Below are 13,890 nucleotides of genomic sequence, written 5' to 3'. Positions count from 1 at the left end.
GGAGGATGGCGGTCACTGTTTTTCCACACAACAGACATGTACTGAGTGCACTCCACCCGCCTGGCCCATGCCAGGTGCAAGACCCACAGACAGGGCTGCGCTGGGGACAGTCGGGAGCTGGGTTTCAGGCACACAGATGTCCTGGGAGCCAGACTGCTCTTGCTGGTAGCTTCCCCCACCGCTGGGCAGTGCACACTCAACTCAGTGCTTGCCGTCTGTGGACAAGGGTGTGTTCGGAGGACAGAAGCCTCTGTGTGTCGGGGTAAGGTGGGGGGCAGGCTCCCTGCAGGCCGTCACTGCCAATCAGACGTCATACAGGGCAGCACCAGCCCCAGCATCAGACATGGAGGAGTGGCGTCACCCTGAGACTCGCAGGACACGGCCTGGTTCCTGGTGTGGCCCACAGCACCCCGGGGCCCCCCCTCCTGCCTCCTGCCCAGTCCCTGCTGCCCTGCTGGGTGGTGTTTTCCACACAGCCCCATAGACAGCACACACATTGCCTGGAAGGCGGCCCCGGACTTCGGGTGGCAGTGTGAGCCTGGCCTCTGTCCTGAGCTCTTCAGGACATCACAGGGGCTGTGGCTGATGACCCCAGTGGGGGCCAAGTCCTGGGGCAGGCACCGACCCTAGTGAAGGGGTGGAGGGCATGACCCTGAGCCACTGGAGCCCACAGGCTACATCACTGAGGCCACGACGGGTGGCTGATGGCAAAGACCCTGCTTTGCCGGCATCGAGGGTGGCCAGAGCCCTGGCTGTCCCAGCATCACTGGATGTCAGAAGGCACCAGCACTAAGACCAGATGTGCTGTTGTCCCGTAGGAGGGCCCAGACTCTGCCGCTGTCCTCAGTGGTGACATTGCCTGGAGCAGGCCGGGCCTCTCCCTCCCGCAGACCGTTTGGGCAGATGCGCTCTCAGCGGCGTTTCTGAAGCTGCCTGGCACAGCACACTAACCAAGCAATGACCCTTGTGGATGTTTTTTCTTCACCGTACTCTGTTCCCAGGTTTAAAGACCTTTCTCTCCCACCACTGCTATGAAGGGACAGTGTCCTTCCTCCCTGCACAACACACAGTGGGATCTCCAAGGGATGGGAAACCCTGCCGGGCAGGGTAAGCACATTTCTTTGTGTGTTTCTCTTGCAAAAGACGGGAAATAAAGCGGGACTGTTAGGAAGGTGAATGCAGAAGTATTTTCCCAATGCGGTGGAGGGTGCTGGATATCGCGCGCCCAGAGACACGATGCCTGTGATGCCCATGATGCCCTGGGCTTGCTTGGGGCTTGCTGTCCCCGTCTCTGTCCCCGTGGTGTGCATGGGCAGCCACTTCTGTGCCAGGGATGAGGACTCTGGGGGAAGGTCCCACACCCACTGTTGGAGTTCGGGCTGAGCACAGCGTCTGCCCCTGCTGGGGTTTCCTTTGCCCACTGTGGGGGTATGATGGAGGAGAAATGCAGGGAGGAAAGGATGGCAGATGCCTTATGGGTGGCTGTACCTTTGCAGGGCGCTGGCGGCAGGACTGTTGGTAGTGCTGGCTGGAGTGGAAGCAGACCCTCCTGTCCACACCCCTGGCTGAGACCCTCACCCATGTTAGCCCCGTGCTCCTAGGCAGGAGTCTGCTCTGCAGTTAGCAGAGCCCAGGCCAGGAACGCCCTCAGCCCCACAGGAAGGCAGGGGACCCCCAGCAAGAAAGCTCGGGCTGGAAACAAGGGCGGGCACCAGGGGATGATGGGTCGCAGAGCCAGGGCAGCTGCCCAGGGAGAGGGGATGCAAAGGGAGAGACACCCTGCCAGGGAGGGGAGGTTCGGTGGAGTCAACCATGACTAAAAACGCTGTGCTCGGCCGGGTGGGGTGCCTCATGCCTATAATCCCAGCACTTTGGGAGGCCAATGCAGGTGGATCACAAGGTCAGGAGTTCAAGACCAGCCTGGCCAAAATGGTGAAACCCTGTCTCTACTAAAAATAGAAAAATTAGCTGGGTGTGGTGGTGTGCACCTATAATCCCAGCTACTCAGGAGGGTGAGGCAGAGAATTGCCTGGACCCAGGAAGCAGAGGTTGCAGTGAGTCAAGATCGCACCACTGCACTCCAGCCTGGCAACAGAGTGAGACTCCATCTCAAAAAACAAAACAAACAAAAAACGCTGTGCTCTCCCTTTAGGTTTGGTGCCCCAGTTTGGCCACTGCAGGCTCTGCAATGGTGAATGAACAAGCAGGGCTTCCTTTTCACCTGGTGTGTCCCCGCCCTCACCCCCACACAGTGTGCTCAATAATATCCCACTAGTGTAAATAGAACCTCAAATAAATCTAAACGTAGTAGGACCTCACTAGTGACCCTGGAGGGCACCTGAATGGTCATCCTGTCTCCGCTCTGCCTTGGGCTGAGGACACGGGGCTGTGGAGACAGCTGTGCCTTTGTGAAGGAGACAGTCACGCAGACTTCAGAACCTCCTTCTAGGCCCTTTCCTTTTTTAAGTGAGGAATTTCAGACCATAAAATCAGAGTCTTTAGAGGCAGATGTTGTTTGAGTCACTGCATCACTGAGCTCAGTTGCTGTTGGGCTAAGTCTGCCAGAGCACGCACTTGTCCTGTTCAACAGTGTGTGAGTCAGCAGCACCCAGGACCAGAAGGATGTTCTAGACCAATGGCTACACTCTCGGCTAATGGTGCCGAGTTACCTGCTTGTTATTGACTGGAACAAATAACCCCTGTGTTATGTGTTGTCTGAAAGTAAATGACTCCTCGCCCCGGGAGTCCGCTGGTGGAATGAGTGCCCTGGTCATTTCTCCCAGCCAGGCTCTGTTAGCTGAAGACCAGGCAGAAACTGTCTCCAGGTGGCCTTCAGCGTCTCGTGCTGTGCTTCTCCTAATGTCCAGACCTTTCAGAGAAGGACATGTTGAATGTGTAATTTTAGAAGCAGGTCTAATTCTGAGACCTCAAATAAATATGCCAAAAACTATTTTTAGTTAAGCCTTTTGAAATGGAACTTTTTCTTATGTGAAAAGAATGTGGATACTTCTGTATGTGCCAAGCATCCCCAGTGCACCTGCAACTACATATTTAAAAGGTGGCGATATTCTTGTCTTTCAGGTGCTTTGTTTGCAGGCAAAGCAGGCAGCAGCTGGAGGACGAGCAGAAGAAGGCACTGTATGGTTTGGAAGCTGCGGGTAATTCCTACGAAACAGGCTCAGTGTTGAAACTGTGTGTGCTGGAGTTTTGGGTTTCGTCCTCTCTCGGCGCACTGCCTCTTCTCCCTGCCCATCTTTCCTTCTCCTTCTTCCCGTCTGGCACCAGGCATCCGTTTCTCCTTAGCCCCAGGCAGCTTCAGGTCCCTGCCACTTGCCGTGTATGATGGTGTGGAGCAGCAGGTTTTGTGAAAGGCCCTATTGCCTCTTGTGAATTGCTGTTGTGATGCTGAGCCTGGCCCCCTCTCCCGGGTGCTCTAGAATGTGGGGACAGCAGATGTCCCACTGAGGGCTTGCTGGTGACCACCTCAGGCTCTGGCAGCCTCACAGTCTCTGTCCAGCAGAGGCAGCCTAGGCAGCGTGCAGTGAGTAGGTGTGGCCATCTGCCGATAAATCTTTATTTATGGACACTGAAATTTAAGTTTCATAGAATTTCCACGTGTCACAGAATATTATTCTTTTGAGTTTTTTTTTTCTTTTCTTTTCTGTTTTTTGAGATGGAGTTTCACTCTCATCGCCCAGGCTAGAGTGCAGTGGCACAATTTCAGCTCACCGCAACTTCCACCTACCAAGTTCAAGCAATCCTCCTGCGTCAGCCTCCCAAGTAGCTGGGACTACAGGCATGCACCACCACTCCTGGCTAATTTTTTTTTTTTTTTTCTTGAGATGGAGTTTCGCTCTTATTACCCAGGCTGGAGTGCAGTGGCGCAATCTCGGCTTACCGCAACCTCCGCCTCCTGGGTTCAAGCGATTCTCCTGCCTCAGCCTCCCAAGTAGCTGGGATTACAGGCACGCACCACCATGCCTGGCTAATTTTTGTATTTTTAGTAGAGACGGGGTTTCACCATGTTGGCCAGGATGGTCTCGATCTCTTGACCTCGTGATCCAACCGCCTCAGCCTCCCAAAGTGCTGGGATTACAGCTGTGAGCCACAGAACCCAGCTCCTAGCTAATTTTTTGTATTTTTCAGTAGAGACAGGGTTTCACTATGTTGGCCAGGCTGGTCTCGAACTCCTGACCTCAGGTGATCCTCCCGCCTTGGCCTCCCAAAGGGCTGGGACCACAGGTGTGAACCACTGCGCCCGGCCAGTTTTTTTCAACTATTTATTTATTGAGATAGAGTCTCACTCCATCACCCAGGATGGAGTGCAATGGCATGATCTCGGCTCACTGCAGGCTCCACCTTCTGAGTTCAAGCGATTCTCCTTCCTCAGCTTCCCGAGTAGTTTGGATTATATGCACCTGCCACCATACCTGGCTAATATATATATGTATATACATTAGAAATATATATATATATATATTTTTTTTTTAGATGGAATTTCACTCTTGTTGCCCAGGCTGGAGAGCAGTGGTGTGATCTCGGCTCACTGCAACCTCTGCCTCCTAGGTTCAAGTGATTCTCCTGCCTCAGCCTCTCCAGTAGTTAGGATTACAGGCACACACCACCACACCTAGCTAATTTTTGTATTTTTAGTAGAGATGGAGTTTCACTATGTTTGCCAGGCTGGTCTCGAACTCCTGACCTCAGGTGATCCGCCCTTCTTGGCCTCCCAAAGAGCTGGGATTACAGGCGTGAGCCACCACACTGGACGTTTTCAACTATTTAAAAATGTGAAAGTCATTCTTAGCCTTCGGGCCACACACAGGTGGATGGCGGGCCGCATTTGGCACACAGCTATGGTTTGCAGACCCTTGTTCTGAATCATGGTCCAAAAGTCACCAAGCGAGGAAATGGACAACAGTCCTGTCTACCAGGAAGTGACCCTTTGGGTACCGCTTCCTGCGGGGAGGAAACAGTTCCATAGTGGATGTTTTTGGTGTTGAGCTGGAGTCGATTGCATGAAGTGTTTGCCAAATGCATGACCAGGTGAGAGCTGGGATGGCCTCGCACCATCCTGGTGCAGGGCGCTGCCCGGCGCCACTGGAACTGTGACATCTCCATGGTTCTTTCTGTTTCAGAGGACGTGGAGGAGTGGCAAGTCGTCTGTGGAAAGTTTCTAGCCATCAATGCCACAAACATGTCTTGTGCTTGTCGCCGGAGCCCCAGGGGCCTCTCCCCCGCCGCCCACTTGGGGGACGGGTCTTCTGACCTCATCCTCATCCGGAAATGCTCCAGGTTCAATTTTCTGAGGTTTCTCATCAGGCACACCAACCAGCAGGACCAGGTAAGTGGGGCTTTTGCATGGAATCTCCACTGGTGAGTAATTTATGTTCCGGCAATCCCTGGTTTATATGTTGTAGGGACTCATTATTTAATTCAAGGGAAGGAAGGACAATTTTTTTTTTTTTTTTTTTTTTTTTTTACTTTCACACTTTAAACTCCTGGTTACAACTACTCCTTGTAAAGTTTCATTTAAAAATATAAATATTTGAGGCCAAGCACTTTGGGAGGCTGAGGCAGCAGATCACCTGAGGTTAGGAGTTTGAGACCAGCCTGGGCAACATGGTAAAACCCCGTCTCTACTATAAATACAAAATGAGCCAGGCATAGTGGCTCACGCCTGTAATCCCAGCAACTCAGGAGGCTGAGGCATGAAAATCGCTTGAACCCAGAAGGCGGAGGCTACAGTGAGCTGAGATCATGCCACTTAACTCCAGCTTGGAAGACAGAGCGAGACTCCATGTCAAAGAATATATATGTATATATATGTAAATATACATACATACACACACATTTATATGCATATATACACAGACATACACATACATACACATATATACATATATCTACACACACATATGCATATATACACATACATACACACACATACATACACGTATACATATATACACACATTTATATGCATATATACACGACATATATACACATACATACACACACATATATACACACATACATATTTGAGCACAGAAACTGAGAGGTACGAATGTTTATAATACAACTTCGTCTGTTGTTTCTCTTCCTATTTAAAACCACAACAAAGCAATACAGTAAAGACTTAAGTGGTTCTTGAAGCCACTTCAAATAGAATCTTCGGGCTCCCAGAAATGGGTTCTGTTCAGGGCCCCCTGCCACATCTTTCTGTAGCCCACGCAGAGGAAGACCTGAGTCTCCTTATGCTGGGAGAAGCGGCACTTGGGGTTGCAGTCTCCAAATTTAGTCACATTTTTTTTTTTACTTAAGTTCTATTTAAGGTCTAGTCTAATGCTATTTTTATGTGGCTTTTTAAGAAGTGCTTGTTAAAAAGAGAATACAAAATTCCACAAATCACTGCTAAGTAACTATCAGAATCCTGTAAAAAGCATTCGTCATTGTAGATAAGCTGTGGTATCTAAAAGCGTTAGAAGTCATTTCGACAAGTGCCGGGGAGGTGGGCCCGGGGAAGGTGGGCGCGGGGGAAGGTGGGCGCCGGGGGAAGGTGGGCGCCGGGGGAAGGTGGGCGCCGGGGAAGGTGGGATCCGGGGAAGGTGGGCGCCGGGGGAAGGTGGGCACTGGGGAAGGTGGGTGCCAGGCTTCCCTTCATCTCTGAGCTGTCAGGTCAGCCAGAAAGGGAACCCCAGGGCCCTGCACAAGCAGCTGCATCCTCCGGGAAGGTCCGTGTGTGCACCAAGGCCTGAGAGAACTCGCTGTTGGCCTGGGCCATTCTGCTGCCCCACCCGGATGATGTTTAGAGCTGAATTGTCCTTCTCACTGTCTCTTGGTAGTTTGACTTCACTTTTGTTGAAGTTTATCGTGTCAAGAAATTCCAGTTTACATCAAAGCATGTGGAGGATGAGGACAGCGACCTCAAGGAGGGGGGGAAGAAGCGTTTCGGGCACATCTGCAGCGGCCACCCCTCCTGCTGCTGCGCCGTCTCCAGCAGCTCCTGGAACTGCGATGGGGAGGTCCTGCACAGCCCGGCCATTGAGGTCAGGTACGTGCAGGGACCTCTGGCCGCCAGCGCCAGCCCCTCCAGCCCTGAGGTGTCTGTCACAAGCTGCCTCACCCAGGGGCATTCCGTGGGGCTTTATAACTGAGAATCTTTTAGAAATGCACTTTTCTTTCCCTATGTCAATATCAAAGGAGATGCCATTACCCACATTCTGGAAAGATACCAGGGTGCCGAGTCCTCCTGCATTTTGTTTTGCAGATCATTTTCACAGGTGTTGGAAGCCCCTCTGTCTCATTCTTTTTCTCTTCCACACTCTGTGCCCCAGGCTGGCATTGGACTCTTTGCCCTGGCATTCTCTCTGTCTCCTCCTAAATAATTCAAAAGGCAGGAGGCCGAGGCGGGTGGATCACTTGAGATCAGGAGTTTGAGACCAGCATGGCCAATATGGTGAAAACCCGTCTCTACTAAAAATTCAAAAAAAAATTAGCGTGGTGTGGTAGCATGCACCTGTAATCCCAGCTACTCGGGAGGCTGAGGCAGGAGAATCACTTGAACCTGGGAGGTGGAGATTGCAGTGAGCTGAGACCTGGATGACAGAGCGAGACACTGTCTCAAAAAAACTCAAAAGGCAAACAAAGGAAACCGCCTTTATGGGCAGTCCTTGATTCACCGAATCCACGGAACCGTGGGCCTCAAGGGCCACAGTCAGCCACCAAGTGCAGGTGCTCCGTGCAGGGAGGGGCAGGAGGCAGCGGCACTGGGAAAGGCACCTCGAGAATGGGAAGGAGGGGAGGAGGCCCGAGGGAAGCTTCATGTTGAAGGCCATGCAACCTGGGGAATCCGTGGAAGCAGCTATGGCCAGACACAGAAGTTCGGTGTCCCTGACGCAGGTGCCATGCCCCTCCTCTGGCTGGCTGGGTGGAAGGTGGGAAGCAGTGTCCTCCCACATCGACTGGGGCCCATTGTATTTGGAAATTTGTAATATATCACATAACTAGCAGGAATTTGAGCTCAAAGAAAATTGTTTCTCCTTGGAAAGACACAGTAACAAGCAAGTTGGTTTTTTTTAAAGGCCATTGAATTAGGTGTGGGCATGCAGATTACATGAGGCTGGGGAGCTGGTAAAGCTCTAGGCGGATTCTGAACTGTTGGCAGGTGTCTGTCAGAACTTGGTCTACTTCAAGGAAGCCCAGCTGGACACTCGTTCACAGAGCATGGCTCACGGGAGAACCATGGCAGGCTGGTCGGCAGGCCTACGCCTGTCTGCACCAAAAGCTGGGTAACAGATGGCCCTTGAGTGCTTGAAGTCACAGCATGTAAGAGGATGCCGCCTCTCTGCAGACAGCTTCTCAGATCAGTGACTCCTCCGCCAGCCAGCTCCGGCTCTAAGAAAGCTTCTCCCATTCACATCCAAACAAACCTAATGGAGAAAGAGGTCTCCAGCCCTCTCCAGTCCTGGGTCCGCGTGCCCGCTTTCTTTCTGTCAGGGTGGTGATTGCAAGAGGTTGTCAGAAGGTCCTAGGAACACCCACTGCCCCAGGCAGCCATGCATAGGGACTTTCCTCTGTCAACTCATGTGACAAGTTTGGGAAGTGGGATTATATTTAATACTGGTGTGCATACTAAACAAATAGAATAATTTGAAAATTAGGGCAGGCATCAAATAGGTCCTCTCTATCTTGATAAACATTGCTATGCCTTGAGCAGCACACCACTTTTTAAAATATAATTTGTGTGTGTGTGTGTGTGTGTGTGTGTGTGTGTGCGCTCAGCTCCATGGAAACAGCCTGTCATTTATTTATTTATTTTTATTTTTTAATTTTTTGAGACAGAATTTCACTCTCGTTGCCCAGGCTGGAGTGCAATGGTGAGGTCTCGGCTCACTGCAACCTCAGAGCCTCCTGGGTTCAAGTGATTGTCCTGACTCAGCCTCCCAAGTAGCTGGGATTACAGGCTCCCACCACCACACCTGGCTAATTTTTGTATTTTTAGTAGAGACAGGTTTTCACCATATTGGCCATGCTGGTCTCAAACTCCTGACCTCAGGTGATCCACCTGCCTGGGCCTCCCAAGATACTGGCATTGCAGGCGTGAGCCACTGTGCCCAGCCCCGGCCTGTCACTTAATGCAGGTGTTTAGGTTACTGAAATATGTCTGCGAAGGCTGTGGTATTATTAATACATGAAACAAACAGAGCTGTCCTGTGTGGGAAGATGGAACTGACCCAGGGATTCACTCTGGCCACTGAGCCCCTGGGCAGGGGGGACCTCCAGGGACCCCCAACCCACTCCTCAAGCCTGAAGGCTCTTGCTGGCATTGGGCCACCTGTCCTTCTCATCTGAGCATTACTCGCACATCTCTTCCACAAATGGAGTCGCCCCACACGGGCTCCCCACAGGCCCTGCACACTCAGTACTGCTGAGGACATTGAGGGGGTGGGTGGGTGGAGTGGGCACACGCCAGAGTGGGCACTCTGCTTTCCATGGGGCGTTGTCATCCGAATCAGGTGTGCTGATGCCATCAGCGACCCTTTACAAACTTGGCATCCTGGGAGTCTAAGTGAATGACTCCACACCCAGGACCCGACATTTCAGGCTGGACTCCCACAGCCCATGGTGACATCTGACCATTCCATGGGGAGTGGGCCCCCACTGCAGCCCTTGTCTGGGAGTGGGGCTCAAGGCCAGCCTTCAGTGAGGGACATGTGGGGTTTACATGTGGCTGCTTGTCTCTGCAGGGTCCACTGCCAGCTGGTTCGACTGTTTGCGCGAGGAATTGAGGAGACTGCGAAGCCAGACTCACACAGCTGAGCAGCCGGCTCCTGCTTTCGAACTCGGAAAGTGTGAAAACTATTTAAGAGAATTATTCCAGACCAATTTTGTTGAGATATACATTCAAATTTAGAAATTTATTTTTGATAGTTAAACCTTGATTTTAGAAAAAACACCTTTTGTCAACAATTTTGTGACATATTTAGCATTTTCAGTTCTTTTGCGCACCTGCGGGTTCAGCTCACATCACTTCCTCTCAGCGGACGCAGCTGCTGACGGGGGCATTAGCTTCTTATGTCTTAACAATGTCGACAGTGTAGTTTAGAAAATGGCTCGTCAGTGGCTCTATTGCAATAATTTTAGGGACGTGAATATGATTTCCATGAAGGTCACACCATCTGGGCCTGAGGTAGCGGTGGGTCACTTTGATCCACTTTGCAGGATTTATTCCGTAATGGTTTGTGGGCAAGTTTTGGGAAGTGGTTGATTCTCTTTGCCTTCATTTCACCTTCCTCTTAGTTTATGGTTAGGTCATCGCTGCTTGATCCCCACAATACTGTGCAACTGCAATGCAACGTGGTCCAGCTTCAGGTGATGACCCTCGGGAGGTAGACCACACCCATGCCAGGAAGGGCGTGGGGGGCCTCCATGCCTGCCTCATCACGGCGGCTTTGCAAGACAATCCGGCTGGGAGCACAACCTCGACGCCTGTTCTGGGAGCACAGATCATGAGCTCTGGAAGTGGGCCCTGTGTGAAGCACTGGCAGGTTTTGTGCTGTTGAAATGTCACATGCCGATGCTTGATATTGACGTGAAGCGCCTAACAGCCGGGCTTGGCGGCCCATCAGGAAAAAATGGGCCGCCCATGGAGGAGGAGCCGTTCCCAGACTCCGGAAGGATTACTTCGGAGCAGGCCCTGAAGTCTGTGCCCGCGGTCCAGATTTGTTCTTGCCTTTTCTTCACACTGAGTTCTCTATATTTATCGCACATCTTGTCCTTTTAAACCAGAGTAGTGTGAACTGCGTCTCCGATGTTTGTCTTTTGTCTCGAAGCCATGGTGGATCGCCGGTTTCCTCTGAAGCACGAGGGCTCTGGTGACCAGAGGACTCTCCCCTGAAGGCATTCCTGCCCTGATCCCCAGGGCACCCCTCAACTGTGTACTACGTCCTTGTTTAGTGTATATCCATGCCTATGTAGATGATAAGATGTATGTAACTTAGTTTTGTTTGAAATAAGAGACTATGCGGCTGAAACTTTGGTCTCTAAGGAGGGGGCCGTGGCCGTCTGGAGCACGTGTCACCGTTCCTGATGCGGCCGGGTGGGTTTTGCAGAGACTCCCTTAGTGATTTCACATCTCGCAGGCAGCTTCCATTTTCAGAATTCCCTGGCATCGATTTCTGTTTTGAAGCATACAGGAAACTTCCCATTTCCTCGTTCAGCCCCACCCAGGTCAGGCAAAAGGGCAACTTCAACGGCGGGTTTTATGGACCACATTATCAGAGATCATTGTGCAAGCTGAATGGTGTAATAATGAATAGTTCAAAGAAAAATCGGGGTGTAAAGAGTAAATATACCCTGGTTCTTTCTATCACTGTTTGCTCCTGGTTGGAAAGAAACCAAAGATGTAAGACGGGCTGCTCTTCCAGTCTGGCTGTGCCTGCCTGTGCCGCGCAGCCCGGGCAGCCCGCAGCGTGCCTGCTGTCCCAGAGGCTGTGGCTGCTGTCCCGGAGGCCGTGCCTGCTGTCCCGGAGGCTGTGGTTGCCTGTGCCGTGCAGCCCGCAGCGTGCCTGCTGTCCCAGAGGCCGTGGCTGCTGTCCCGGAGGCTGTGGCTGCCTGTGCCGCGCAGCCCGTGCAGCCTGCACAGTGGCTGCTGTCCCAGAGGCCGTGGCTGCTGTCCCGGAGGCCGTGGCTGCTGTCCCGGAGGCCGTGGCTGCCACGGGTGCTCTGGAATTGTTCTCCTCACAGAGTTTCCCCAAAAGGTTCTTCTAAGCCTTTATTGTCCCTGGTAAATGTTTCTTAGCCGGGTGTGGTGGCTCACGCCTGTAATCCCAGCTACTCGGGAGGCTGAGGCAGGAGAATTGCTGGAACCCAAGAGGTGGAGGTTGCAGTGAGCTAACGTTGCACCACTGCACTCCAGCCTGGGCAATAGAGCGAGACTCCGTGTCAAAAAAAAATAAAAAGTTTCCTATACACTGGCCTGCCCTAAAACCCACTACCAATTTTAGCAAAACAGTCCAGGCCAAAGAGGAAGTGTTTTATGTTAAATAAGATACCCAGCCATTCCACACGGCCAGCTCCTGAGTGGCTTTAGTGATATTCGCCAGCCACCTGCTGACATTCAGAATCTCAGACCTCGGGACTGCTGTTGAGGTAGTGTGTGTCTGACACCCACTGAGAACCCCTGGCTATCTGTGCGCAGGATGGGGGTGACTGCCCAGACATTCCCACTTGATAGGCTCTGATTTCTGGGAAGCCTTTTACCTGCAGCAGATATACAGCACCTGTACTTTGGTGTTTTAAGGAAATAAATCCGAAGTGCTTGTTAGATAGTGAAAACTTAGGATTGCTTAGAAAGGTTAGTTTTAGCTTCCTTTGTGGCTCCCTGGTGCAAAACAATTAGCAGCGATGCAGTGGACCTGATTCTAGTTTGTTCTAATAGAAGTAAATAGGGCGGTACTTGCCTCTGACGGCAGGGCTTGACTTTGATCCTGAACACCTTGTGTAATGGGGAAAGACTGTATGAAAGGATGACCTCATTCTTCTTCTAATCTTGCTGGTTTCAAGATCAGAAAAAGGCATTATTTCTGATATGTTTGAGAAGACAAAAATAAAGTTACCTGGGCAGATTTGGCTTGCTTTCTTTCCTTTACACGTTCCTGTTATTTCCAAAGCAGAATATTTTTCATGAAAACACACACATACAATTTAAAGAACAAGAATAAAATGAACCAAGGTGTCACTACCACCTATGCCAAGAATATAATGAACCAAAACCAAAACAAAAATAAACTAGATAGTTCAACACTAGAAAGCTTAATCTAGAACACTGCTGCACAGCAGAAGTAATAATCATGAAAGTAAACAGACAACTTACAGAGTGGGAAAAAATTGTTGCAAACCATGCATCTGATAAAGGACTAATAGCCAGAATCTCTAAGGAACTCAAATTAGCACGCACGCACACACACACACACACACTGCACACACATAATCCTGGCTGAGCACAATGGCTCACACACGTAATCCCAGTACTTTGGGAGGCCAAGGCATACAGATAGCTTGAGGTCAGGAGTTTGAGATCAGCCTGGCCAACGTGAAACCCCACCTCTATCAAAAATATAAAAAATTAGCTGAGCGTGTTGGCAGGTGCCTGTAATCCCAGCTTCTCAGTAGGCTGAGCAGAGGGTGAATCCAGGAGGCAGAGGTTGCAGTGAACCGATAATGGCACCACTGCACTCCAGCCTGGGTGACAGAGTGAGACTCTGTTTAAAAAAAATAAATATGCCAGGCGCAGTGGCTCACACCTGTAATCCCAACATTTTGGGAGGCCGCGGCAGGCAGATCTCGAGGTTAGGAGTTTGAGACCAGCCTGGCCAGCATGATGAAACCCCATCTCTATAAAAATACAAAAAATTAGCTGGCATGGCAACGAGCGCCTGTGATCCCAGCGATTTGAGAGGCTGGGGCAGGAGAATTGCTTGAACCTGGGAGGTGGAGGTTGCAGTGAGCCGAGATCGCGCCACTGCACTCCAGCCTGGGCGACAGAGCAAGACTCCATCCCCAAAAATAAATAAAATAAAATAATAAATACCTTATAAACATTAACTTACTCTTGATAACAAACTTGGTGGTATGTTCTGTTTGATCCCTACTAACAGACAAGGAAATGTGCACAGAGAGGCTAGGTTACTTGTTCAGAATCACACAGCCAGTGCACAGCAGCGTCAGAAGTCAAGCCCAGGGAGTCCCTCTCCAGTCTGTGCTCTTAATCCTGGGCCATGACACATCATCACCCACTGGGACCCAGGAAGGGGAAGGACTCACACCTGAGGCCACACAACCAGGGTCCAGCCCCAGGCAGGCTCTTTCTCCACAGACACAGAGACG

General features: G+C 51.1%; 1 protein-coding gene and 1 pseudogene across 5 annotated transcripts in view; both read left to right on the top strand.

Annotated features, from left to right (window-relative positions):
• Positions 1–10,960, top strand: part of CERK (ceramide kinase) — an 84,533-nt gene extending 73,573 nt beyond the window's left edge. For 4 of the 5 annotated variants that reach the window (XM_012449447.3, XM_012449446.3, XM_064368235.1 and 1 more), the window contains 5 exons: positions 1,002–1,107; positions 3,082–3,158; positions 5,139–5,344; positions 6,846–7,054; positions 9,750–10,960. In XM_012449447.3, the coding sequence (XP_012304870.1) occupies positions 1,002–1,107; positions 3,082–3,158; positions 5,139–5,344; positions 6,846–7,054; positions 9,750–9,822 (671 nt within the window). In that variant the 3' untranslated portion in view covers positions 9,823–10,960. Of the gene's footprint in view, positions 1–1,001; positions 1,108–3,081; positions 5,047–5,138; positions 5,345–6,845; positions 7,055–9,749 lie in introns of those variants that run through there. The other variant, XR_010339407.1, reaches the window with a different exon arrangement.
• On the top strand, positions 10,353–10,959 carry LOC105715189 (uncharacterized; annotated as a pseudogene).
• Positions 10,961–13,890: the final 2,930 nt, after the last annotated feature.

The sequence above is a fragment of the Aotus nancymaae genome, unplaced genomic scaffold, assembly GCF_030222135.1.
Source record: "Aotus nancymaae isolate 86718 unplaced genomic scaffold, 86718_ANA_hifiasm-v0.15.2.pri h1tg000076l, whole genome shotgun sequence".
In the NCBI taxonomy this organism is placed as follows: domain Eukaryota; kingdom Metazoa; phylum Chordata; class Mammalia; order Primates; family Aotidae; genus Aotus; species Aotus nancymaae.
Note: the sequence above shows the minus strand (reverse complement) of the source record. Positions and strands in the feature narration are given on the sequence as shown.